This window comes from Vanacampus margaritifer, chromosome 8 (assembly GCF_051991255.1).
Source record: "Vanacampus margaritifer isolate UIUO_Vmar chromosome 8, RoL_Vmar_1.0, whole genome shotgun sequence".
NCBI classification, from domain to species: domain Eukaryota; kingdom Metazoa; phylum Chordata; class Actinopteri; order Syngnathiformes; family Syngnathidae; genus Vanacampus; species Vanacampus margaritifer.
Window position 1 is genome coordinate 5478406 of NC_135439.1, and position 27398 is coordinate 5505803.

Here is a 27398-nt window from a genome sequence, read left to right on the forward strand (position 1 = left end):
ATAATAAAGAATCACACACGTAAAACGTCAAGCACAAACTCAAAATGACGTATGTCGGGTCTGTCGTAAACTGAGGACCTTCTGTAAAGCAGTTGCAATAGTTTTGTTTCATGCTTTTCTCTGATTGGTCATAAATAATTAACCTGAAGTTAAATATCATATTTGATGTCCTCTGTTTTGTCTGACAGGCAATAAATGTCTCCCGCCTCAAAAGCTGCGTGATTCCAATATTCTGTGTTCAATTATGCAAAGAAATAAACTAGGCTTGGTAAATTATTCTAGTTAGGCATCTATAGTTATTAAACGACGACGTATTCACTGCGGCTCTCGAGTGCAGCTTCGTCGAGCGACAATTGTGCCTGACGGGCAAACTTCAGGGATAAGAATCACAAAACAAACCCGGAAACGTGGACAGGAAGATTAGCCTATTGTAAAAACAAAAGGGCGCTACAGAAAGCCTGAAATAAACTCAATTATGGATACTTTGTCAAATGTGTACGTTTTTTAATGACATTCATTTGGTCAACGATCGCGTCGAGGACGTTAAAGGCAACTCCGAATACGCCTCAATACAACTCTGGAGCACTCGAAGGATCGATTATAAATTGTCTTGAATAGCAATGAAACGCCAAAGAACAACAACAATCTATCCTGTAATGATGACGTAACGTCTTACAAAATGTGCCGTTCCTATCAGGTATTTGCTTTGCTTGCTAGCCGATACCGCATAAGTGTTAAAATGTCTTCCGGGTTACCTGTTGCCTAGCTGTATTATCTATAGCCAAATATCCTGCCATGTCGCTAATAAAATGCTTCTCTGTCAAGTTGAGTGAGTTCATCGTCACCCCTCCTGTTTGTTTAGTGGTGTTTTCCTGCCCACAGCTCGCCTGTGTTCTCTGTGAAATGAGCTGACTCTGGATCAGACAGTGCTTCCAGCAACAAAACACAATGGCCAGAATATCCTGGTATCAAGAGAAGGTGGGATAGTGTGTGTATCTATATATATAAGTGGCTGATTATCGCCCGGGAGCATACAATGGCAATGGTAAAGCTAAGAAACGAATTGATTGTTCTCTTTATTTAATTAAAATGTTGTTGATGCCACAGATTGGAGCCTACGATCAACAAGTCTGGGAGAAATCTCTGGAGCAGACGGATTTAAATGTAAGATAAGGAAGAAAAAAACATATACGTGCAGATTGTTGTGTGTTCCTAAATCTAAATCGTTTCTTCACTAGGATTTGGACAGTAAGCCCAGAAAGACCGGCCACATCAAGTCAGACCTCATCGACGTCGACTTAGTCCGAGGTTAGACTCCAAGATGCCAAATTATTACATTCAGAGCCATCATTGCTTTGCCTCTTGCAGGGTCCACGTTCAGCAAAGCCAAACCGCAAAGTCCCTGGACGGCGTTGACTCGAAAGGGTTTGGTCCGCGTGCTGCTCTTTCCCTTTTTCTTCTCATGGTGGATCCAGGTCACCTCCAAGTCCATCTCTTCATGCATTCTTCTACTCTACTTTATGCAAGGTTGGCTACGACCTACTCATAAATACACAAGATTAGGTTTGTTTTCCTTTTAATGTACAGCATAGGTGTCAAACTCTGGTCCTGGAGGGCCGTGGTCCTGCAGGTTTTGGATGTTTCCCTTCTCCAACACAGCTGATGTATGATCAGCTCAGCAAGCTCTGCATAAGCCTGATAACGATCCTGCGGATTGGAATCAGCTTGTGTTGGAAGATGGTAACCTTCAAAACCTGCAGGACTGCAGCCCTCCAGGACCTGAGTTTGACACCTATGATGTACAGGATAGGCTTGCATAGTAAATTATACCCCTACTAGAAAAGTACCATGATACCTCGCTGTGAAAAATAACATGTTTTCAGCACTGGTATTTTGAGAGTGATAGTGACAGCAGGCAGAAAGTCGGTACATCCCAGCCTCTGTATTGAAAGTGGGCCAATGGCTTTTGTATCACGTTCCCCCCGTTGAAATGAATGGAAACAAAGAAAAGGAAAAAAAGTTGTAGTATGTTATTATTATTTTTTTTTTAATAAAGTAGCCCTCTATAATATTACATTTTCTACAATATAAGGAATTAAACTGCATTATGATTTTGGTCTTTTAAGATGCGCCTTCTGCTGGTGTTTGTGTCTTTGCCACCAGGGGGCAGTATCACAGAGTACATACATGCATACTGTACCGGTACATACTGCACATGTAGAAGGTCACAAATGCAAGTAGGAGTTATGCTGTTTATTTAAATATACAATGTGAAAATCTCTTTGTTTGTTTAATTTAAATAGGTTTTTGTTTGATTTGACAGTGAACTGGCACTGGCAATAACCAGCTTGAAGCAAGTACTTGTATTTTATTTTTTTTTTAACTCTTTGACTGCTTTCAGAAAAGGGATGCCGCCAGTGCCAGCCGATTTAAGCATTTTGACTGATCTTTCAAGGTCCACAGAAAATGTTGTGTTTGGACTATGGAAACACACATACTACCAAATGAAAGATTGAACTCTCATCTTTCATCAGAAAAAAAAGTTTGTTTCTACCTTATTCCGTTTTTCAGTAATCAACAACAGAAAATGGTTAGTTTCACAGAAATGCTCTGTTTTGAAACAAAAAACGGAGAAAACAAGCTTTTTGTGAAACAATATTATTTCATGCACTCTAGTGAATTGTACACTTCTTTTTGTCCATGAATGATGCCACAAACACCTAAATAGTGCTTTACTTCTGTAAAACACTTCCACCAACAATGAAAAAGTGTTTTTTCATAGCAAAATACGTTTATTTCCATTCAACAGTGTAACAATTTGACAAAACAATTTCGCAAACTATTTACAAATGTGTGCAACTGTGGTACTATTTACAATTATGTGGATGTTTCAAATACAGTTTTTCTTTTTGTAACACTCCCCTGCGTGCAAGGAGACGGAGCAGGATTTGCACAACAGATTCGTTTCACTGCGATGGCCCCTTTCACGTGCAGACGTTACACTTTCTTGACGGCCTTTTTTTCCTGTTTTTGTTTCAAAACAGAGCATTTCTGTGAAACTAAACATTTTCTATTGTTGATTACTGAAAAACGGAATAAGGTAGAAACAAACTTTTTTTTTCTGATGAAAGATGAGAGTTCAATCTTTCATTTGGTAGTATGTGTAGTATGTTTCCATAGTCCAAACACAACATTTTCTGTGGACCTTGAAAGATCAGTCAAAATGCTTAAATCGGCTGGCCTGGCGACATCCCGTTTCTGAAAACGTCTGGCAGTCAAAGAGTTAAGAATTGGTCCCACTGAAATTTGGCAAACTTACATAACTGCAGCGTCTGTATTTTTAAAGGCAGAATTACAAAAATCAAGCAGAATGATTGCTACGGCGTTTGTTTTGGATCTCATTAGATTGTGCCTAATGTTGCTTCCACTGAGTTTATTTACAGTAATTAAGCCGCACACCTGAGCACCACAGGAAGACTTGGATCTTGTTATAATTACCCATGAGACCATTTTACTCCCCATTTGTAGTGGCTGCCGTGGTACTCTATGTGGAGGTCCCCGGGGCAAGTGCCAGCGAGGCGTTCGGGCCCTTGTGCCTTATGCTGCTGCTTGGTACCGTGCACTGTCAGATAGTGTCCACCGTGTGCAGCCGCTTCCCCTCGGGTGGTCCATCCTCCAGTAACGGCAACAACGGCAGCAGTCCGGCCCGCAGGAGGAGGTGAGAAACTCCAAGCACTTTGAGTTCTGTGCAAGTAAAACAGCCAGGTGTTCTCTTTCCTGTCTCGGCCAGGCCCAGGAAGGGAAGGAGCCAGAAGAAATTGGATGAGAAGAATGAGAGCGAGGATAAGGAACCGCAACCCTCATCGCCATTTGAGGAAGTCCAGCGACGGAAGAGAATGGTACAGCCGTCGGTCAAACTCAAAAAGACACCTGATGTGTGTTGCAGATGTTTACCAAATGTCTGGAGTTTAGAAATCTTCTGGAAAAGTTATTTGAAGGTCAAACAAAATAAATGCAATTGAAATGTCATTCCAGTTAAAAGTCCAAAAAACGGCACACAAAAAAAAAATAACAGCAAAAAAAAAAAGATGAAGGTTTTGAAATAAGAAAGTAGAATGGATATTTTTTATATTTTTGGATAAGTGCTTGAAATCTACTTTCCATCAATAAACTGCTTAAACTCATTTTGTTTTGTTTTTTGCCATATCGTCACAGAGTAAAAGAAAGTCTGGCTTCGGCGCGTCGGACGAGCTCTCGAGTGAGGAAGAGGAGCAACCAGGGGATGTGATTCCCGCCGGCCAATGGCCGCCATCCGCACCGCCATCCGCACCGCCATCTTCTGTGCGCTCTCGAAAGTCCAGCAGCAAAGCTGCAGTCAGGCCTCAGGTGAACCTTCTTGTCCCCCACTTGTCAACTTTTTTTTTTCATATTGAAGCTTTCAATATGGCAAAAAAAATCCATCCACAACAAAAAATGTTTGGAGTTTTCCATTGAAGACTAAACTTCCATAAGTGTAAGTTTGAATGGTTGGTTATATGTGCCCTGTGATTGGCTGGCGACGAGACAGGGTGGATTTTGCCCATCTGTGATACGCTGTGTTTACCTGGCCTCACCATCCTTTGTGCAACAACAGGCAGCCGCCGGGACCTTTAACGTAAAGCCCCGGGAAGTGGAACGCCTGCGACCCAGCGTGGGCTCCCGGCCGGCCTCCGACACCGACGACACCATGTGGGAGGAGCTCCTCCAGGACCCTGACTCCGCCTCCACGGGGAGCAGCGACAGTGAGGACAACGGGAGGTTCGCGGGCGGCCTTGCGCTGCAGCAGACCACCACGCTGAGCAGCGATGACGAGAGCCTGCAGCAAGGCATCGCTGGGGTAAGACCGACGCCAACGACTCTGTGAATTATGAATGATGATGGTCTTTAGTAACTCTACGTTACATGTCGTCAGCACCAGCTATCCTGGCTCCAAGCGTGCCATCCTTCCAGGGACCGGGTCAGCGCCATCATATGGGAGCAGGGCGAGTGTAAGAAAGCAGACATGTCCGTGCTGGAGATCAGCGGGATCATCCTCACTCGGGTACAGTAGCTGACAGATTCTTTACTTAAACCCTACGGAACTGAATGTGACATGAATAATCTGACTGCACGCCATCAAACAAAAATGTCACAAAATGTATATGTATTCTGAATTCATAATTACTGTATGTGTGATGGTAGTTGAAGAGCATTTTGCTGTTTCTGCCTGTCACTATACATCGCTATCGTGAATAGTTGAACAAAGTTACATTAGGCATAGCACAGTGGACACCCGCTATTCACAGGGGATAAGTGGCCCTCAAATAGCGGAAATCCGAGTATAATTGATGCCGACTGAAATGCATTGGAAAAAAATAATATAAAAAATATATTTATTTATTTTAAATTCACCCCAAAAAATCTTCAAAAACACCGTTAATGAAAAATAAAAATACTTAAAAATTTGAAGAAGAAAAAAAAAATTTATCACCCCCAAAAAATCTTCAAAAACCCTGATAATTAAAGTAAAACCCTAGTTTGAAACCCTAACCCAAATGTAAAACCCTAGTTTGAAACCCTAGTTTGAAACCCTAACCCTAATATAAAACCCTACTTTGAAACCCAAATCCTATTTGGAAACCCTAATATAAATCCCTAGTTTGAAACACTAGCCCTAATGTAAAACCCTAGTTTGAAACCCTAACCCTAATGTAAAACTCTAGTTTGAAACCCAAACCCTAATTTTAAACTCTAGTTTGAAACCCTATCCCTAATTTGAAACCCTAGTTTGAAACCCTAACCCTAATGTAATACCCTAGTTTGAAACCCCAACCCTAATTTAAAACCCTAGTTTGAAACCCTAACCCTAATGTAAAACCCTAGTTTGAAACCCCAACCCTAATTTGAAACCCTAGTTTGAAACCCCAACCCTAATTTGAAACCCTAGTTTGAAACCTTAACCCTAATGTAAAAGCCTAGTTTGAAACCCTAACCCTAATGTAAAACCCTACTTTGAAACCCTAACCCTAATTTGAAACCTTAGTTCAAACTCTAACCCTTGTTTGAAACCCTTACCCTAATGTAAAACCCTAGTTTGAAACCCCAACCCTAATTTTAAACTCTAGTTTGAAACCCTAACCCTAATGTTAAACCCTAGTTTGAAACCCTAACCCTAATTTGAAACCCTACTTTGAAACCCTAACCCTAATTTGAAACCCTAACCCTAATGTAAAACCCTAATTTGAAACCCTAACCCTAATTTGAAACCCTAGTAGGGTTTCCTAACCCTAATTTGAAACCCCAACCCTAATTTGAAACCCTAGTAGGGTTTCCTAACCCTAATTTGAAACCCTAACTCTAATTTGAAACCTTAGTAGGGTTTCCTAACCCTAATTTGAAACCCTAGTAGGGTTTCCTAACCCTAATTTGAAACCCTAGTAGGGTTTTCTAGGGTTAGGGTTAGGGTTTCAAACTAGGGTTTCAAACTAGGGTTTTACATTAGGGTTAGGGTTTCAAACTAGGGTTTCAAATTAGGGTTAGGGTTTCAAAGTAGGGTTTCAAATTAGGGTTAGGGTTTCAAAGTAGGGTTTTACATTAGGGTTAGGGTTTCAAACTAGGGTTTTACATTAGGGTTTAGGTTATGCATATATGTAATTTAAAACTGTCAGAAACAATATGCATTGGACTCGGGGTACTCTTCATCGTCCGATTGAACGTCCGCCTGTACAGAAGTGCTCGGTTGTGCACCCCGTTTTCCGGCATTAGCATCGCTAGCCGGTGAGGCTTTACGACGTGATCATAGCCACCGCGTCAACGCTTCCAACTTCGGCGTCAACCTCAGAGTCACCATCATCGTCGTCATCAATGTGCTCTTTAGCGTTGGTCGGTGCTTTTCGTCTTTGAAAAAAATGCTCAAGCGTGAGCTGCTTGCAACCGGTCACCATTTTCGCTTCCTCAGCCATTCTCCCCTCAACACTCTAGCTCCACCTCACTTCTTCTACTGACGCCTACCCGATCTTGTCCAAAGAGAGTCATCGCTGCCATCTGGTGCCCAAAAATAGTCATTATACTAACTCGATCTGCTTGATACTTTCAGCACAGTGGCCAAGTCGTTAACAAAAAAAAAACATAGTTAACGTCTTTTAACGTTTTTGGCGGCACTCATTTGGATTTTACGAAACGTTATTAAACGTTTTTGGCGGTCAAAGAGTTAATTAATTACAAAATTAAATTAGAAGATTTGGCACTCAAAATATGCATAGAAAAAAATCATTAAGAGCCAGGAATTAATAAACACTACATAAGTTGTAAAAATAGATAAAGCACAGTAAAGAGGCATTTGTAGTTGATTGAATTTATGAAATGAACATTGGAAGCCACAGATTTGAGCCGTCAGAGTAACATACATTTGTAAGAATCACACACATTAAGAAGCACTTATTCATAAACATCGTCTTGATCAGATCTCCTCATCCTCCAGGTGAAGCTTGCGGAGCAAGGCGTTGGCTACTTGGCGTTCGGCGGGCTGGTGACGGCAACGCTGGCGCTCCTGCCGTTTGCCTTCCGCCTGGCGCAGCAACTGGACGTGTCCAGCCTCAGCTCGCTGTCGGCGGCCGAGCTCCTGGAGATCGCTTTTAGCCCGGCCAGCGTTCACGCCTACGCCTTCTTCTTCATCACCACCGTGCTCAGGCTTTGCCTCACAGGGCTCTTCTTCTTCATGATGTGCGTGGCCGAGAGGACCTACCAGCAGGCGAGTGGCGATGGCCGATTGTTACCTCCACCAAGGAGGTTTTTGTTTGTTTGCTGGGTGATGTAAAGACGATGACGAGCCCAGAGACGCTCCTGCCTCCATGGGGGTCATATGTAAAATTTTATTGTGATGTGTGTCGGTAATATTGATTATTGATCACTCATTCAACCTGATGCAACTCAACGCTGTTTAGCTCTGGCAGTGTTTAGATTATCCAATTGGCAGGCTGATATTGCTTAATTTTTATTTTTTTTTTTTATGAAATAATAAAGTCTAAATGGTATATTGAATGTCATTCTTAGTGTGGTATACAGTATGTACCACTAGTGTTATGAGCGCTCCCTCTAGTGGTACATAAAAGAAGCACTGCCAATACAGTTCATTCAAAACAATTGTATTTATTTTTTATTTTTATTTTTTTAATTTAAATTTAAAACTATTTAACACTTATCTGCAATAGATTTGAATAGAATAATTTCTTTAATTATTATTATTTTAATATATTTGCGTCTAGTGGTAATATTCAAATAGCATCATGTTACATTTGATTACAATAATATCAATTATACGTTTTAAGAACATTTTGTGAACGTCACATGACCAAATCCAGAAAACAGGTGAACCTTGACGGTCATTACTTGAGCCTTTTGGCACTGTTATGTCATTTTCAGTCGACACCAAGTGGCAAAATGGCCGCGCTGCGAGATGGATAAAAACAGGTGGATTTTGCTGATCAATTCATATTCCACAAACCCAATATTAATTCGAATACTATGTTGAGAGTAATGGGAGCATGTAGACAATTGTAATTGTAAATATTTTGAAAAGACCATTTTTGGCTAATATTGCCCTCGGGTCAAAGTTCAAGAATCAAGTCATAGCTGAAAAGGTCTCAATGAGTTCTTCCCAGATTGCTATATTATAACGCAATGACTGAAAAATAAATAAATAACCACATCAACGCATTCTAAAACAAAATTACACAAAAACTGTCAAGTCCAGCCCCCTTCCAGCCCATACACACACAAAATGTTCTATTGACTGTGCATAATTTCTCCTCCACAGAGACTTTTATTCGCCAAACACTTCAACCACCTGACGTCTGCTCGCAGGGCCAAGAAGTCTGAAATCCCTCACTTCCGGCTGAAGAAGGTGCAGAACATCAAGATGTGGCTGTCCCTGCGCTCCTTCCTCAGGGTACGTATCCTCGAACCTTTCCCGCCGTCACAAGCGCTGCTGCTTTGTCTTACCGCGTCCATCTCGTCAATCATTCGTCGCAGAGGCGAGGGCCGCAGCGCTCGGTCGACGTCATCGTGTCCACCATCTTCCTCCTCGCCCTCTCCATCTCATTCATCATCTGTGCGCAGGTAAATATTGACAGGAGGAGGGTTGAGCGTACGCAGGACTTTTCCTTAAGTACAATTTGGCTATAAACCACATACACAATTCACAAACGTGTTTGCTGTGTCCATTTGTTAGTAACAAAAATACTCAAGTAAAAGTAAAGTGTTACATTGAACTACTCAAAAACAATTTATCCAAATAATACTTAACTCTTTGACTGCCAGACGTTTTCAGAAAAGGGATGCCGTGGGTGCCAGCCGATTTAAGCATTTTTGACTGATCTTTCAAGGTCCACAGAAAATTATGTGTTTGGACTATGGAAACACACATACTACCAAATGAAAGATTGGACTCTCAGCTTTCATCAGAAAAAAAAGTTTGTTTCTACCTTATTCCGTTTTTCAGTAATCAACAATAGAAAATGGTTAGTTTCACTTCTGTTTTGAAAAAAACGTATTTTAACGTCTTTGGCACTCCTCCATAGGATTTTACTAAACTCCATTTAACGTTTTTGGCAGTCAAAGAGTTAAGCAAATGTGAGAAAGTAAATGTATCGCATTACTACCAACTGCCACCTTTGAACACGTATTCCTCGTGTTATATGACAAAAAAAAAAATTAAAAAATATTATTTTTTTATTTTTTATTTTTTTTTAATAAAGCTTTTGCAGAGCCACAAGACCTTCCTGGACTCGCTGACCAACTGGGAACTGATGCTGTGGGCCTCGTCGCTCGTCCTCTTCCTGCTTCGGCTCGCCACGCTGGGGTCCGAGACCAACTGCAAGTACAGCAACTCCTCGGTGCTGCTCACTGAACAGGTCAGAACCCAGAAATGGCAAAATCTACCATTCGAAGGCAGGCTTGAATATTGACCCACGATAGAGCACCATCCCATCTTTGTGAAAAAGTTTCAATTATTGATATCGTTCATTTATTTTTATTTTATTGTGTATCTTTTTCCCCTATTACTACAGTTAAATCAACAACAGTCATCAACATTGGAAAATCCTACTTAATCTCTATTATTAGTATCATATCACTAACGATTAACGATCTAATGATTAGACAGTATAAGTGTATTTAAATAAGGAAACAAGCCATAAAAATATAATTAATACATATCTACAATGTAAAAAATAAAATAAAATCACTATGATATATCTGATATTTATATTATATATAATATATATAATAATTTAAAGACACAAACACAAAACAATTTATGGAAACTACAAATTTGGCATTTATTAGACATATGTAGCATTTACACCACTACAAACTTCACTTAATGTAAATCCTGAAATATTAGCGTTTTCGATTTTTCATTTCATTTCATCTTTCAGATCAATCTGTATCTGAAGATAGAGAAGAAACCCAACAAGAAAGAGGAGCTCAACATCGTGAACAACGTCTTGAAACTGGCTACCAAACTGATGAAGGCAAGCAAGCGCATTTCACACGGAAGCGCTTCAATTTGCAAGTCGTTATTAACGCCCGACCTCCCGCCAGGAGCTGGACGCGCCGTTCCGCCTTCTCGGCCTGACCGTCAACCCGCTCATCTACAACATCACCAGGGTGGTCATCTTGTCGGCCGTGTCCGCTGTGGTCAGCGACCTGCTGGGCTTCAACATCAGAGTGAGTCTCACAGTAGAACTTCCAAAAACAATAACAGTCTTTAAATAGGAAATACAGTGCTGGTCATGATGCTGTTTAGTTGGAGAGCTGAGTAGTTTTTCAAGCTTGTTTGTGTTTTGCAGCTGTTGAAAATCAAGCCCTAATGTGAAGGCGGCAAAAGGACTTTTTGGCTTTTCAAGTAGAAAAAGCTCCTCCCGTCGCCCTCAAAGTGCAAAGCTACTGACCGCCACAAGATGGCGCATGCCACGGAGGCGTTTGGACCGTTGAATGTGGTTTCTTTAATTTAACATAGCCGGGAAAGTGAAATACTGTAGTCAGCTGTGGTGTAACACATGCTACGTAATGACAGTAATTTAACACAGGTGGGCATCTTAAGGTTTTTTTTATTTTTTCATTTTGGGTTCCAGCACTTACTGTATGTATTAATAAGAGTATGACCACTGTCTGCCTTCTTCACTGAGGACCACTGTCATGAGTTTAACTATGCAAATAGGGAATGTTTAACCCTGTTATTTACCCTTTTTAGCAATACCAATACAGCAATGTTGTCCATCCATTTTATATTGACCTTGCCCTCAAAAGGGTGTCTCAAGTAAGATGGAGCCAGCTGACTGTTGGTGAGAGAAATAAGCGTTCACATTCACACCAAAGGCAATGTTAAGTCTTCAATGAAATGTAACATGTTTGTTTTGAGAATGTGGGAGGAAGCCAGAGAAAACAGCTGCAGCTTTTAATCATCTAAAAAATAAGACAAGAAATATTATTTTGGAAAAATCTAAAAAAAAAAAAAAATCATCAAAACAAGGCCAGTAGAATGTTCTCATATTATCAAACTTTAACCCACCTGTTATGCTAGGGTTAAAAGTTTTAAAACTATTTTTTTTTTAATGTTTAGGATAAAACGTTCTACATGCATTGTTGGTTGCTTTTTAGTAGTTTTTTAAATACAGTACTGTATATTGAAATGTAAAATGCTACGTGGAGTTCACTCACTTGGCTTCTGTGTATTCAGCATGGATTCAGCTGCTACTTGGTGACAGTGGGGAATTGTCGTCTGTCTTTTTATGTTTTAGGTCTAGAATGTTAAACCTGCACGGGCCGGGTCACACTGGTGTGTGGGAATGTTTTTGGTGTAGCACAGAAAGCAACATAACAGGAGTTGTTAATACATGGTGGGGGGAACCACTTTAGATTTTTTTTAATTTGAACTCCAAATAAAATTTATGAAATAAAAATGATGCAACCATAGTTTATGCTTTTTATATTACGAGCAATTTTGCACTTTTTGCAATAACAGTTCCTCTGAGGATTTTTTAATATATAGAACCCTTGCCTTAATAATGATTAATAAAATAAAAATGTTTCAACTCAACTGGTGATGTTTATTTATTGCAGCTGTGGTCTACAGGCCTCTGATTTGAGTTACCTTCCATTGTTTTTTGCACCCATGGTTAAGAGTGCTTTAGCTTCTAAAAAAAATAATAATAAATCTCCCTTCTAAATAATATGGGACTTTTTCCGTAGCATTTCATACCCACTACAAAAGTGGACTACACACTAGTCAAGTAGCCTAATAAAGTACCAAGTGGGAAACCAAAGTGTATATCTCTTATTTTATGCCTCGTTCCGGATGTTGGTAATCTCAAACGTCATAAAACGAGAAGACCGTTGTCTAAATGTGTGCCCCGTCTATTAACAGCTTTACGGTATTATTGGTGGGGGGAGTCACTGTGACGTAACCACACACCTCCGTCAGTCAGCCTTGGAAGGACACCAGCCGGTCTGACTGGCTCGGTACCCAAGGACGGTGCGACCAAGAGACCTGCACTCACCCTGCGCCAGCGAGCGGCCCCGGTTCCGGACGTTCAATTTACGAGGTATGAAAAACATCATCCGTTGTGGATGTGATGACGTGGGCAGATGCTGCGTGTTGCCAAGTTTCCCGCCTCGTCGTCGGACCGATGATGTGGCAGCAGAACCGTTTTTTCGCGTTCCGAACAGTTCTGTGTCTGTTGCCACGGCAACAGTAATATAGTACAGCATTTTGTGGGTTTGTGTGCAGAAACGTGGTTCACTTCATCGCTCATGTCGAACCGGCGCCCCCACACCAAGAAAGCAGACGACAGGATGAATGAGAAGAAATGCTGTAAGTCAATTTATTAGGTACGCCTGCTTGTAATGTAAAGTACATGTTAAAAAAATAAAATCACGCCAGGTTTTTAACCAATGTGGGGTTGTTGTTTTTTTTAGGCTGTCTTGCATCATTCACTGAGCTGTTTCTAATATTTTGACCCACCGCGAAGCTAAACTACAAACTAGTAGTAGTAGCCTAGCATAATAATACAGAAGAAAACACGTTGCATTTAATGATAATATTATCTCCATGAAAATAATTTATATTTTAAAGTTTGGAATGTTTGTGATTCATTTAAAAAAAGAAAAACGATTTTATTGTGTATTTCAGATTTTCCCCAGGGATCCATAACAGTAGTGTATAAGTTATAAAGCAATTTCACATTGTTCTTGTCTCTCACGCAGCATGGGCTTCCTATATGACAAATATCCCTACCGTCATCGTGATGATCGGTCTGCCCGCCCGAGGGAAGACGTACGTGTCCAAGAAGCTCACGCGCTACCTCAACTGGATTGGCGTCCCCACCAAAGGTAAGAACACAGTGGCGACGTGCGGCCATATAAAATACATGGAGGCATTTCTAGTCAAATTCTCTTCTATTCAAATTCGGACCGCCACTGGTAGAGTTCCACTTTTCTTCAAACATTTAAACCCATGTAAAAGATTCCTCAGTGACTCTTGCTGATTTCGTAGAAAAGTAAAACTTATATAGTGTTGACAACATAGGATTTTTTCCCATGTAATTCAGTCATTGGAGTTATTCGAATTAATCATTTTGACCCTAATTGAGATTTGTGTGTATTTTTTGCGGGATAGTTCATTATTTTTAGTATTTGAATCTTGGTAAAGTGTATGCATCTTGGCACATGACCAGTTTGTACTGTTTGTACTTTCCGTGTAATATCAGATTAAAAATAGGACTTGTTTTAATTGTGTTGTTGGTAAATTTAGCCCAGGAGGCCTCCGCGAAAACACCCGTTGTGTATGTCACGTCTGCCGTGTCGCCGCAGTGTTCAACCTGGGCGTGTACCGACGAGAGGCCGTCCGAGCCTACAAGTCCTACGACTTCTTCCGCCATGACAACGAGGAGGCCATGAAGATCAGGAAGTAAGTTTAACTCGAACCTTGAGTGTACGTGTGAGTGCTGTCATGAAACCGTGTCAGACGCTGGACGGCTTTCCCACTGCTAAATCGTGACCCAAATATGAAAGCAAAAGCTGCAGCTGTCACTTGCGGCCTGACTCACATAGAAGCTTTAAATAAATATGGACGACATGTAGGCTTTTTGCACGCACTTGTTATGTTTCAAATATTTCCCAAGTGTCTTTACCCTAAGAACATGCCTGTAACATGCTTTCATAAAAATAAAAATAAACACACGCATCAAGAAATGTAGAACCCTTTCCATATTCTATTCCTTCTGTTCCTTGTCTTGCAAATAGCGAATGCGTAATTAACCACCCTCCACCAAGGTTAGCAGCAAAGCACCCCATTTTCCTAAATGAAACTCTCCAACTTGCTTCAACATAGTCAGTTAGCATCAAGATGTCGCCAAAGTAATACTTAGTCATATTAGAAGTTGTTTAGGACCGTCCATATATTTGTCTTTCAGGCAGTGCGCGCTTGTGGCCTTGCAAGATGTGAAAGTGTACCTGACAGACGAAGGCGGCCAAATCGCTGTGAGTCCGCCCGACGCGAATTTTATTAGATTTTTCTCCCTCGTCAAAAGAACAACTGCCAAATCCTCGTGTGACCCGTATGAGTTTTTGCCGTCAGGTTTTCGACGCGACCAACACCACGAGAGAACGTCGAGATCTCATTCAAGCGTTTGTGAAGGAGAACGCCTTCAAGGCGAGTTTCAACTTCCAGTAAACTACAGTGGTGTTGAAGTTTTCAGAAATATTCAAACAACAACAAAAATCTTTGTTTCATAACTTCCATTAGCTTAATGCTAACTGGCAACGCACCATGGACAGGCTAACGAAACTAGCATCAATGTCATGGTATTTATTTTTTTTATTTTTTTTAAGTCATGGAATTTATAAACCTTTAAACAACTTCAAGTGTATTTGGACATATTATATACTCTTTATCTTTTATCTTTAAAAATGACTACATTTTTCAGCTTAGTGACACTCTTCTGTATTTCATCATCAAATCTACATACATTGCAGTTTATATGTATTATATTGCCCCCTGGTGGCCAAGGCGCGCACACCAGAAAGTTACTGTTTGATTCTACTAGGCCGTGTCCCTGTAACACCTAACTGAGAGTCATGCTGGTGGTTTGGCCTTTTACCAACAGGTGTTCTTTGTGGAGTCCGTGTGTGACGACCCGGAGGTCATTGCTGCTAATATCATGGTAGGTGTCCTAAAGCTTCTATTCATGTTCACACGCTGTAGCTGTGATATTATGTAATGGGGCCGCATGCTCACATGCCGACAAAACCCTCCTAACAGGAAGTCAAGGTGTCCAGTCCGGACTACCCCGAGAGGCACCGGGAGCGGGTCATGGATGACTTCCTGAAACGGATCGAGTGCTACAAGGTGACTTACCAGCCGTTGGATCCTGATGATTACGACAAGTAAGACTTGCGGGAAAGGCAACTGCATGACTGCAATGCAATCTAAATTTGTTTTATTTGGAATTCATTTATGTTTGTTGTATTATTTATTAATTCATTCATCTATTAATTTTGATTGTTTAATACTATTGTTTAACAATTTTAAGATTTTGTTTTTATTATTTTATTTATTTATGTTTATTTAATATTTAAATAGTACCTTTTTTAATATGTGTTATTATTTTTTAAGTTATTTTATTTCATATCGGATTTTTATTTATTTATTTATTTTAGAAGTTCCCTCAGGGACACACACTAGAGGTATGGATTTAAAGGTCTTTTTTTTCCTTTACTACATTTTAATAATTAAATAGTATACATAATAATGCAGTAAATTATAATTATTTATGGTATTTTGATTTCCGCCGCTTTTGTTTACTTATTCAAAAATATTTATATAAATAATATTTTTACAGTGTTTTTTTTGTGAGAAGAGGAAATCACATTTGTTTTGCTTTATAGTGAAAATGTAGCCTCTATTTTAGAATCCAACTTACCAAATAAGGTTTTTTTGCCCTATAAAAAGTTCAATTTCAAGTCATCTTTTAGGGTCGTAAGACCTTCTGCAGTTCAGAAAACAACCACAAGAGGCTGACACTGAGCCGCCCTCTTTGCAGGGACCTGTCTTTCATTAAAGTAATGAACGTGGGCCGCCGTTTTTTGGTGAACCGGGTGCAAGACTACATCCAGAGCAAGATCGTCTACTACCTCATGAACATCCACGTGCACTCGCACTCCATCTACCTGTGTCGCCATGGCGAGAGCCACCACAACGTCGAGGGCCGCATCGGAGGGGATGCAGAACTCTCGCCCCGTGGGAAACAGGTAAGGACTGTTTTCAATTTTCAAAATAAAACTGCCTAATATCCTTACTATGACTACTTCATTTCTTTTTTAAATGTTTTAGTTCGCCTGTGCCCTTCGTAAGTTCATCGAGGAGCACGAGCTGTCGGATTTGAAGGTGTGGACGAGCCAGCTGAGACGCACCATACAGACGGCGGAGGAGCTGGTCGTCCCCTACGAACAGTGGAAGATCCTCAACGAAATCGACGCGGTGGGCGGCGTGACGCCGGATCTCACAGCTGCAATGACATCCAATATGAGAATTGTATTTAAAAAGATATTTTGTGTTGTTTTTATTGTAGGGAGTGTGCGAGGAGATGACCTACGAGATGATCCAGAGGGCGTTCCCGGAGGAGTTTGCGTTGAGGGACCAGGACAAATATCACTATCGCTATCCAGGCGGCGAGGTGACTGACTACACCTGACACATCGGAAAAACTAAACATCCTAAACCTCCAAAGTCCAACTTACTGAAAGTAAAAGATTTCAGGTGGACCACAAAACGTTTTGGTGAAACAATTCTTAAAAGGAAAGTCAATCCAAAAATCTGTCTGCCACCTAGTGGGCACTTATGCCATTACACTGAGCATCAGTACAACATGCATGTATAAAGTTAGTTTTATTATGCCTCCCGTGGCAGTTAAGAATGTTCAAAAGGGATTCAAAACACTGCCTGCGTATTTCTAAAGTTTAGACAATAGCACTTTTTACTTTGGAAGTTCTACTGTATGATTTTTTTTTTTTGAATGACTCAATATGCTCTCTGCATGTGCAATGCGAATAAACCCGTAGAGAGGTGACCTTTCATGCTCCTCCAGTCGTACCAGGACCTGGTCCAGCGTCTGGAGCCGGTCATCATGGAACTGGAGAGACAAGGCAACGTGCTGGTGGTCTGCCACCAGGCGGTCATGCGATGTCTGCTGGCCTACTTCCTGGACAAAAGTGCAGGTGTGTGTGTGTGTAGTCCAAGGCGCTTGACACTTCTATTTATGTGGCGCTGTGATGCTGATTATGTCCTCGTTTTGTTCCTGCCGCAGAAGATCTGCCCTACATGAAATGTCCGCTCCACACCGTCCTCAAACTTACCCCGGTGGCGTATGGTAGAGATCATCTTTTATTATTGAATTTTGTAGGAAAGTCCGGTTTATTTGTGCATCTTTATTCACAAATTCACCTATTTTTCTTCGGGTTTTTTTCCATTTAAAAAACTCACCTACAGTAATTGCAGTTTTGTGCTCTTTTCAGAGGTGGCAAATCCAGGTCCAGAAAGTAGAAACCCTGCCACGGTTTGGCTTTAGCCCCAGGTGCTAGCTAGTGCCATTGGTGTTTGTTTACCTGCTAGGGAGCTAGCTAGCTACCTAGCATCAGGGGGTAAAGCCAAACTGTGACATTTAGCCCCAGGTGCTAGCTAGCTAGCTAGCTCCATTGGTGTCCGTTTACCTGCTAGGGAGCTAGCTAGATAGCATCAGGGGCTAAAGCCAAACTGTGACATTTAGCCCCAGGTGCTAGCTAGCTAGCTCCATTGGTGCTCGTTTACCTGCTAGGGAGCTAGCTAGATAGCATCAGGGGCTAAAGCCAAACTGTGACATTTAGCCCCAGGTGCTAGCTAGCTAGGTAGCTTCATTGGTGCTTGTTTACCTTCTAGGGAGCTAGCTACCTAGCTAGCATCAGGGGCTAAAGCCAAACTTTGGCAGGGTTTTTACTTTCTGGACCTGGATTTGCCACCTCTGCTCTTTCTGGATTTACCGTATTCTAAGATGCCACAAGATGGTGCTAAATCATCGGCTAATAGGAAAGTAGTATAATTGGCAAGAAGTAAGATGAAGCGTTAAATCACGACCACAAAAATGTAGATGAATGGACTATCAACTGGTCAGGTGAAGCCAAAGGACAGCCATCTTACGTTGCCACTTCTGTGCGGTCATTTCACTGAAAAACGCTTATCAGCGTGTCGTTTATGGCAGCATCTCTGCAAGAAATCATGTAAACTGCGCTTAATGATGACCATTTAAATGCCTTTTCTTCTTTGAAATCATTTTCTCACTTTCTATTATTATTATTTAGAAAATATTCTCTCTCTCTCTCTCCTTTTCCAGGCTGTAAAGTGGAAATGTTTTATCTCAACGTGGAGGCAGTGAACACGCATCGCGACAGACCACTTGTGAGTATAATCACTTTTGTGTTCAACTAAATAGGTCCAGTTTTCGCACTGTTAGTTTGTGAGAAAAATTAGGTGAGAGGATCATTAGTTTATTCGTTGCAGCACCGAATGAAATAATCAAATTTTCCGTAAGTAATGCTCAGTCCAACAGGAAGTACGGAAATTAAAGGTACAATATCGTAGCACGTTTAGCAAATACTTTTTGTGACTTTTAATTTTAATTTGGATTACATTGCCGCCGTGGGAACAGAAGTCCACTGAAAACCGATTGCACCTCTTTTGATTCCTTTCCTTCCTCATTATGGAATGTTGCATTTCGCTAATGACAGATTATGGCTGGCCGTGCTGCCGTGCTTGGCTTGGAATGGATGATTATACCATCGATTGCTCCAGTTGCATCCTAATTTGATTCCGTTACCCGCCATCCTTCCTTCTGCCTACAAATTGTGTCCATTGAGGTGCCCCTCCCGCTGCCTCCTCCCAGCTATACATTTTTGTTTCCCCCCCACACCTACCAGGATCAATTCCCCAAGGACTTCGCCCTCTTACTCCGGCGGAATAGTTACACACCTTTGTCCAGTCACGACCAGGTCAAGCGGCCTCGACTGTACAGCGCCGGCAACCAGCCGTGGCTGCCCCTCGCCCCCACGCCGTCGGCTTTGATGCCCGAGGGACGGTCCAGCCAAGTCAGTGTCGCCTCCGCCGTCGGCCGTGTTGCTAACCAGTCACCTCCCATCCCAGTTGTCACATCTACAAGTACTTCCCACCCCACCCCCACCATGTTTCACTGTGTGTTCTAAGAAAAGAAAGAAATGTAGTTTGGTAAGTGCACCCAAGCATAATAAATTATGTCAAGTTAGTATAATCTACAGTTAACATAGCACTTCCTGTTTAAGCTTTTATTCTGAAAGAGCACCACTTCCTGTAATGGGAATTAGCTTTGTTGGCGATCGATATGCTTAACTGACGAATAAACGTCATGTAAAGCACTTTAAATATGCTTTCTGGTGCAATTAATTGCAGACAAGAGTACACATACGTGTTGTTATACTCACTTTTTTATCGATAGATGCACAAAGAAGAACAAAATGAAATAACCCGGTCCACTTACTTAGAAAGTACACATGCTTGCTGACCCATCATAAACGAAAGTAAACATTTTAAAATTAACTTACATGCTTTTACAACTTCTTGGAAAGGGCTGTAACTTTTCGGGGGCCACAACGAGGTGGCTGGTGCCCCAGATGTTGCCCGGGACCGCCTATTGGGTACCCGTGCTACAAGATAACGGGACCATACCAATTTTTTCTGGCGTGAGGGGAACACTGTCCTCCAATTGCTCACATAAGTAGAGAAAATAAAGCTTGTGATGTGCCACGTTTTTGTTTCGTTTGTTTGTCTGCATGTATGCATTCATGAAAAAAAGCATGTTCATATTTGTATGTCCGTCTTCCTGTTGTCTCTACATTTCTATTCTGTTTGTCTCTTTCTGTCTTTCAACCTTCCAGCCTCACATTGGAAGCGTCTGTTTGTGAGTATTTTGGATGACATGTAGCCTAGCTTTCTTTTCCTCGTCTTCTTTTCTCCTCTTTTTGCTTTGCAGGGCTCCCTGTGCGAAGGCATCGACTTTGACAACCCTGAAGAAACGAGCGGCTGTGTCCGCTTCTGAGTGAAGACGAAGAAACGTTTGCACAGAATATGGACGGAGGTGCCTTGACATTCGAATGAAAGTTTTTCACGATAATTCAATTCTTCAATAAAGAGCCTTGAAGCTGTTAATTGGCACTCCCAAAAGACAGTTACACGTTGTGTCTATAAAACAACCACATCAATTTGCCTTGAATATCTGCTAGCTTAATGCTAACACAATGCAAAATGCCATAGACAGGCTTACGACACTAGCGCCCACATCACAGTGTTATAAGCAATTTGAGCACAAACAAACAGCACAGCAAGACACGTAGACACTTTAACAATACTCACAAGCATATATTATTTATCCTCTGTGGAAAATGACTATTATTCCTGCCATTTACTGAGTAGTTGTGACTGTATCCATGCATTATATTGCCCCCTGTAGGCCAAGGCACACACACCAAAAGGAGCAGCACAATGAATTAATCATGATGCACAAACTGTTTAATTCTTTACATGCTATTTATCTTATTCTTGTGTAGTTCATTTGCCGGTTACCAAATCAATGTTTGGTGCATTACCGCCACCTACTGGACTGGAGTATGGAGCAGTAGAAAGGCAGCAAATATGTGCTATTTATTTATGTTAGTATATTTTAAAGTACAATACTACAGCATTTTTGGTAGGCTACAACAGCATAGTCACAGAACGAATTAATTGTGTATCTCAAAGCAACAGCGTACTGAATATACTGTAGCTACAGTGGTATAAAACCCTTGACTTACAAATTTTTAAATTACGAGCCGTCGCTTGTGTTTTGTGTTGCAAGCAAAAACTTGCGGTCCGAGCGAGCTTCAGATTGTCCCAGTGAAGTGAAACCATCCTGTAATGCCCTCACGTGCGGGCAAGGAGCGATACAGTCCCCAGAGCAGCCATTGATTGTCTATTATTAAATCCAAACTGATGACACTCACAAGGAGCTGCTGTATGCTGCAACTTATAGGCCACGCCCCTTTAGACAGTACATGTATGTCTGAAGTAAGGTTCTGAATCTTTAGACATTTATGTGGGCTTGCTGTTTAGTATGAAACACTTATGTTAATTGTTCCCCATTTTCCCAATACAGGGTTTACTTATGACAATTTCATGCAGGTTTTTATTGAATGATAGACTAATTACGGAAGAATGTTGGATGGTGATACTTGTGCCTTTTTAGCCGATAAAAAGGGTTGAATTTGAGGGTAGTATTGGATTATTTTTTATTGTGTTTGTATTGTCAAATCTGCTTGTATTTGCACGTCTTTCGGCATATTTCAAACTGCAATTAAATAACGTATCGCAATACTGACTGGCTTGTTGGATTTTTTTTTTTACCTTCCAGTTAATTAAATTAGTTTATGGATGGACATAAACTAATTTAATTTCAGATTTTCCTCTAAATGAGTATTTAACTTTGAAGTACAATATGCGTGTAGTCTTTTGGAACGGCTTGTTTTCAAACATTTATTTAGGTACAATTTTATTTACAATATATTGTAAGTGAATATAAGTACGTTTTTCAGTTTCCTATTTTTATCGCAGTGCTAATGTTCAAACTATATACATACATAAATGCGACAGTGGCTTAAAATAGCATTTAACTTTTTAGGGGGAAAAAGAAAACGGTTTTGTTACTGTGTTTTAATGTTGGTTATAGTCACACTTGGAGAGCTATAATAAACTATAGTTTTTAATGTACATCTACTTCAACTTTGACTACATGACGAAATGGGTGACGTTTTTTTATTTAAAATAGATATACGTGTTCCCAAGTCACGGTAAGAATGCCTGTTTGTGAGCTATTAGAGACCTTACGGTAGTGGCCACGTCATGACGTCACATGTACGTGATTGACGTCTCGCCCCGCCCCGCCCCGCGATTGTGTGTGCATTGTTCGAGACGCTGGAAACGGGCGACTACAGGTAACACACATTAAAAAAAAAAGGGGATGAAGAAGCGGCCAATTAAGTTGTCGCGGCTGTCATTAAACGTGCTCGCTCGTGCCGAGCACAAGAACAGAACGAAGATGGCCGCTCGGAGAGAAAATGTCCAGTGAACGCTAAGTTAATGGACAGGTTAGCATGCTAGTCCAGGATAGCTTCGCTCGACACACATTACCCACCCACCACACTTGGTTCTTTAACAATAAACCTAATCAGGATTATTCGATTACGTTTATTTGACGCCGAAGCGCAGTATACGACCCCCCCCCCCCAACAAAAAAATTGCAAGTTGTCTCGCTAACATGCTAAAGCTACAGTACAGCCTCCGAACAAAAGCGCAGCAAAACAAAGCAATGTTGTTGTCAGGTCGGGTTTTGTGTTCGTGTGTGTTCGGGGGTCACACCATAACACAATAGTGTCACAACTAACTTTCTAAACCCTCTATTGCAATCTGCTTGTATAATTTCTACAGTTTGTGTTTCACGAAATATATATTTTTTCGTTTGCTGATGAGGTAGAGGCGTTGTTTTTTTTGTGTTGCCAAATTTTCGACAGGAAAAGTTGTTTTGAGAGCAGAAAATGAAAAAGGGAAGCAAAACTAATCGAGTTACTCAAATAAGATTTTTTAAAATAAATCTCTGCCTTCAGGCTTGCATGGATACAAATAAAATTGTGTGTTTTGCGGGGAAAAAGTTGTCTTGTTGAGAAAAAGTCTCATATTTTTGAGAGAAACAATGAACATTGTATAAACAAAAAATAATCAGCATAGTAGAGGATAGAGATACTTTCATGGGGGGAAAATGTATTTTAAAAGGGGAAAGAAAAGTACTCCATTTAAACAAAAGTTTTTTTTTTAAATATACATTTGATTATCAAAGTTGTATATTTTTGAGGGGGGGATTTTGTTTTTGAGAAAAGAGAATGTTTTGTTCAAAAACAAACTGAGCAAAAAAATATATTTTTTTGAGGACAAACAGCTGTATATTTTCAAGGTGGGGGAGAGAAAACCCATAGGTCTACGTTATTTATTTTTCAAAAGGAAGTGTACATTTTCAAGAAAAAAAATGTATACTAGAAATAGTTAAGGAAAGAAATCTAGTTCTAAGCAAAAAGTTTTTTTTTTTTTTTTTTAAGCGCCAGGTGGGTGTCATCTAGGAAGAGCGTCCTAAACTTCCTGTAATCATTGCCGTTGTCATTTTCCCGCATTTTTCTTTCCTATTAGGCAGGATGTTGCGTCTTCGCTGTAAGACTAAAAACGGGACTCACGTGATGCAAGGGTTGACTCACCAATCGTGCGTGCAAGAGTTAAAAAGCAAAGTGGAGGAGCTGACTGGCATCCCCTGCGAGGTGCAGAAAATCATGGTGGGCTACCCGCCTTCCAGCCTGGACCTGCATAACGGGGACGCTCGCCTTAAGGACTACCCCATCAAGTCTGGTAGGAAGCAAGCGTCACACCAAGTGACCACCAGCTTATCAATTTGATTTGGGAATCAAATTAAAAATAAAAAGTTTGACATTTTTGAAGGAAAAAAGGCGGTAACATGTTGTGGTTGCCCCGCACAGGCGACACGCTCATCGTGGAGGAGGAGAAAAACAAGGCCAAGTTGAGCGCCCACCCCGCCGTGACCAAAACGCCTCGCCTGAACGCCTTGCCGGTGCTGGCCCGCCGCGTGGTGCCGGCCGACAACTCGTGCCTGTTCACCAGCGTCAACTACGTGGTCGAGGGCGGCGTGTACGACCCGGCGTGCGCCCCCGAGATGCGCGCTCTCATCGCCCAGATCGTGTCCAGCGACCCGACGGCGTACTCGGAGGCCGTTCTGGGCAAGAGCAACGAGGACTACTGTGCCTGGATCCGGCGCGACGACACGTGGGGGGGCGCCATCGAGGTGTCCATCCTGTCCAAGTTCTACCAGTGCGAGATTTGCGTGGTGGATACGCAGACGGTGCGCGTGGACCGCTTCGGCGAGGACGGCGGCTACCGCAAGCGCGTGCTGCTCATCTACGACGGCATCCATTACGACCCGCTGCAGCGGGAGGCGCCCGGCCCGCCCCCGCAGACCGTCTTCTCCACCGGCGACGACGTCATCCTGGCGCAGGCCCTGGAGCTGGCCGACGAGGCCCGCCGCAAGCGGCAGTTCACGGACGTCAACCGCTTTGCGCTGCGCTGCATGGTGTGCCAGACGGGCCTGGTGGGACAGAAGGAGGCGCGAGAGCACGCCAGGGAGACGGGCCACACCAATTTTGGCGAAGTCTGAAGCGGTGACCTGCTCTGTTTTTTTGTGCTGCCCCCTCCACGTCCGTGGCCGTCTACCTCGGTGTTTCCCGACCTTTACTGAGCCTAGGCACATAAATCTCATGGCACGCCAGCGAGCAAAATGGCCAAAATATGGATTAGGGCTGAACGATTTTGAATTGCCATCCCCGTGTTTTTTGTGCTTATTCCGAAACACTGAAGATGCCGCAAGATGGCACCAAAGCCCTGTCTAGTAGAAAAGTAGTGCTTTGGCACCATCGTGTGGCATTTTTTTTTTCACTCTACATGGCTCACAAAGAAGCAAATAAATCATTTCCGAAGCAATTAAGTCGAATTGCCACGGCACAGTGGTTGGGAATCGCTGGTCTACCTCACGTCGTCCGCCGACATTCACAACACTCTTGAGGTGTTTCAACTTTTAAATGCCCTCTAACGCCATTTTGCTACAATCAACTCGCTGTTCCTTCTCTGCCGACGGTCTGCCTTCAACATGCTGTCTGCAACGTGTTCACATTGCTGTCGTCGGGCGGAAATCTCGCATCAATTTTCAGGAAACCGAAACAGCTGATTGGGTGAGCCGTTAATATTGCATCGTCAAAGAGGGCGAGCCATTTTCAACACTTTAGATTGGTCAGTCATTTTTAAAAGGAACACATGTCATGTGTTCCCACAGATTTTAAATCTACTTGGAGGGGGGGGGGGGTCTCTGGTTGGATTGACTTATGTTAAAAAAATAAGGGGAAATTGATGAAAGGTTGCGCAGTGATGACGCAAGCACAAATCAATGTCACAACCAAGATGGCGGGGAGATGAGTACTGTTTTTCTTTGGTGATCTTGCACCAATTAAATAGAGGTTTCTAAAGGAAAAATAATATTTGTGAAATTGACCAAATGTGGACATTGAAGGTTCAGCCCGACGCCAGCAATGTCAATCAGGATTCTCTCTTCATGAGGAAAAAAATATATTTTGTGTTCATTTAAAATGTAGAATTTCATTTAACATTAACATCATTTAACACGTTTGCATTTTTTTTTGGTGAATTCAATGAAAAACATGCAACTCCGCATTTTGTCTATCAGGAGAGCTGTTGAAGTTATGCACATGCTGATTTTGAAAAATGAGAAAAAGAAAACAATGGTCCATTTATACCCGACGATATCCAACAAATTGTGAGGCTCATTTGCAATTTGCAACAGTAAATAGTAAACCATTAAAAAAAAAATCACTTTTTGATACCACACAACAGCATAATCATGCAGACATCCAATAATTGAGGACATTTGCTCACATTTTGTGTGTACCCTGCTTAACAATTTGATTTTTGAAAATTATGGAGATTTTTATTTATTTTTTGCATTCTCAGTGATGAAAATAGTTCCCTCATTTTAGCCATTAACCTCTTAAATAGTACATTTGTTTCTCAGCTGTGTTCAAGCCCTGGCGGAGGTCTTGCGTTCTGTTACATATAAGCACGACTGAAATTGACGAGAATTGAGAGAAGCAGCGGAACTACTCAAGTGAGACAAGTCGTTTAGTGATACTAACTTTCAAGTTCTCGTTTGAAAATAATAGGAAATAATGCTGAAACCGCGGCCATTGTAAAACCCAAACATTTTTAACACGCCTCATTTTTATACAAAACTAAGTCAAACTTTTCGTCTTAAGGATTCCCGTCAAGGTCCTTCCCTATGTGGCACTTTGAGTTCAATTTGTTTATCTGGACTAATCTTACTGATCACAAAAAAATCTTTAGATGTGCATTGAGCTTAAGTCAGAGCAAGATGGTTTCACTTTTGAGACTTTTTTTTTTAAACTAATTGTTCAACTTTGAGTTCTTTCTGCTGATTATGTTTGACTTTTAGTTTTCCTGAGATTGTGAAACGAAGTGAGCTTTTTTTTTTTTTTTGCATGTTGATTTCATTTAAATGAGATGGTAAATAATGGTGCTGTAAACAAAACAATTTTCTTTTTACAATAGTCTTTATTTTTATTTTTATAATGTGATGTGAAAATGTTGACACTTCGGTACCAAGTTGTTGCCAAAAAGTCATTTCAGGATTTTCTTGTTTTAATGTGAACTAACGTTTTTGTTGCCATTTTTTTCCCCACCTGGACATTTACTAGTTCTCATCACTACTCTTCATGAATGTTGCACACCAAACATTACATAACTGGATTTACTTGACTTTTTTTCTGCAGTGTTGTGTCACAATTAAAAAGCTAAGGCAAGCAAGCAGTCTTGGGTGTCATTAAAAGTAGGTTTTTAAAGTAGTGTTGGAGTTTCAAGGTAAGGGTTCACACTACAGTTGCTGTAGTACTCTTCAGCAACCAGAAAAATTTGTGTGTGGGGAAGGGGGGAGATTTTCAAAATATTGCAAAGTCCTTGCATGTGGTTAAAGAGTGCTTTATTCCCACGAGTGATAACAATGCACATTCACACACTATGCAAGTGTTATTAGTCAGGTTTCCAGCCAATTGTTTCGAAAGCGAATTTACTGAAAATGCGCAAGACTTACATGCGCTCTTCTATCTGTTCCTTTAGCGAATATAGAGAGGGAACTCCGTCGCTGTAGGTGGCGGTATACACCATAGAGATGTGATCCACCCGTAATTTAAAAGTAAAAGAAGCCCAGGAAGCGACTGCGCCGTGCGATGATGGCGTATGAGTTTGCTTTTGTAATTCTTGATAAACCGTAGCGTTTCTTTGCTGTTTTCCATGTAAAATAGCATTAATATTCGTTTTTTTTTTTTTATTCCAAAAAGCTTTCTGTTTCGTCGTCCCCCCCCCCCCCCCCCAAACATACCTTACTTTATCGTCCGACGTTGCTTTGGGACGAAAAACTACGTGTCATGTAATATCCGGTCAAACGTGCGACGTATATCCGGTCTTGCCAGCGGTTTTTCGCAAAATTTGTTTCCATCGCCAACATTCGCATTTTCCTTTTTTTCGATACTCTTCAAAATCCACCCCCCTCTAAGCATAATTATTTTTCAATTTTTTTTGCGAATTTTGGGTC

The 27398-nt window shown here is 41.3% G+C and overlaps 3 protein-coding genes across 19 annotated transcripts; all 3 read left to right on the top strand.

The window, feature by feature from the left end:
* The first annotated feature begins 389 nt into the window (after nt 1-389).
* Nucleotides 390-12118, top strand: phtf1 (putative homeodomain transcription factor 1). Of its 2 annotated transcripts, XM_077574174.1 has the most exons (17): nt 390-697; nt 883-978; nt 1108-1164; nt 1239-1308; nt 1369-1527; nt 3529-3718; nt 3791-3899; nt 4216-4386; nt 4634-4876; nt 4952-5080; nt 7499-7768; nt 8834-8965; nt 9049-9135; nt 9774-9929; nt 10455-10550; nt 10621-10746; nt 10869-12118. In XM_077574174.1, the coding sequence occupies exons 2-17, from the start codon at nt 949-951 to the stop codon at nt 10887-10889; spliced, it is 2046 nt and encodes a 681-aa protein (XP_077430300.1). In that variant the 5' UTR covers nt 390-697; nt 883-948; the 3' UTR covers nt 10890-12118. The 2 variants fall into 2 exon arrangements, with proteins under 2 accessions (XP_077430300.1, XP_077430301.1); XM_077574175.1 differs by lacking the exon at nt 9049-9135.
* A 363-nt stretch (nt 12119-12481) lies between these two features.
* LOC144056752 (6-phosphofructo-2-kinase/fructose-2,6-bisphosphatase 2-like) lies at nt 12482-21491 on the top strand. 15 transcript variants are annotated; one of them, XM_077573786.1, is made up of 17 exons: nt 12482-12623; nt 12809-12909; nt 13285-13410; nt 13832-13987; nt 14493-14559; nt 14657-14731; nt 15186-15242; nt 15341-15465; nt 16122-16329; nt 16412-16558; nt 16650-16754; nt 17166-17295; nt 17385-17447; nt 18444-18508; nt 18967-19330; nt 20017-20039; nt 20112-21491. In XM_077573786.1, exons 2-15 carry the CDS (start codon nt 12878-12880, stop codon nt 19306-19308), a joined length of 1698 nt encoding a protein of 565 aa, XP_077429912.1. In that variant the 5' UTR covers nt 12482-12623; nt 12809-12877; the 3' UTR covers nt 19309-19330; nt 20017-20039; nt 20112-21491. The 15 variants fall into 15 exon arrangements, with proteins under 15 accessions (XP_077429912.1, XP_077429914.1, XP_077429917.1 ...); XM_077573788.1 differs by having other exon boundaries at nt 18967-19194; XM_077573791.1 differs by lacking the exon at nt 20017-20039 and having other exon boundaries at nt 18967-19194.
* A 498-nt stretch (nt 21492-21989) lies between these two features.
* yod1 (YOD1 deubiquitinase) lies at nt 21990-26614 on the top strand. 2 transcript variants are annotated; one of them, XM_077574378.1, is made up of 3 exons: nt 21990-22104; nt 23348-23560; nt 23689-26614. In XM_077574378.1, exons 1-3 carry the CDS (start codon nt 22023-22025, stop codon nt 24378-24380), a joined length of 987 nt encoding a protein of 328 aa, XP_077430504.1. In that variant the 5' UTR covers nt 21990-22022; the 3' UTR covers nt 24381-26614. The 2 variants fall into 2 exon arrangements, with proteins under 2 accessions (XP_077430504.1, XP_077430505.1); XM_077574379.1 differs by lacking the exon at nt 21990-22104 and adding an exon at nt 22110-22257.
* The last annotated feature ends 784 nt before the right edge of the window (nt 26615-27398 follow it).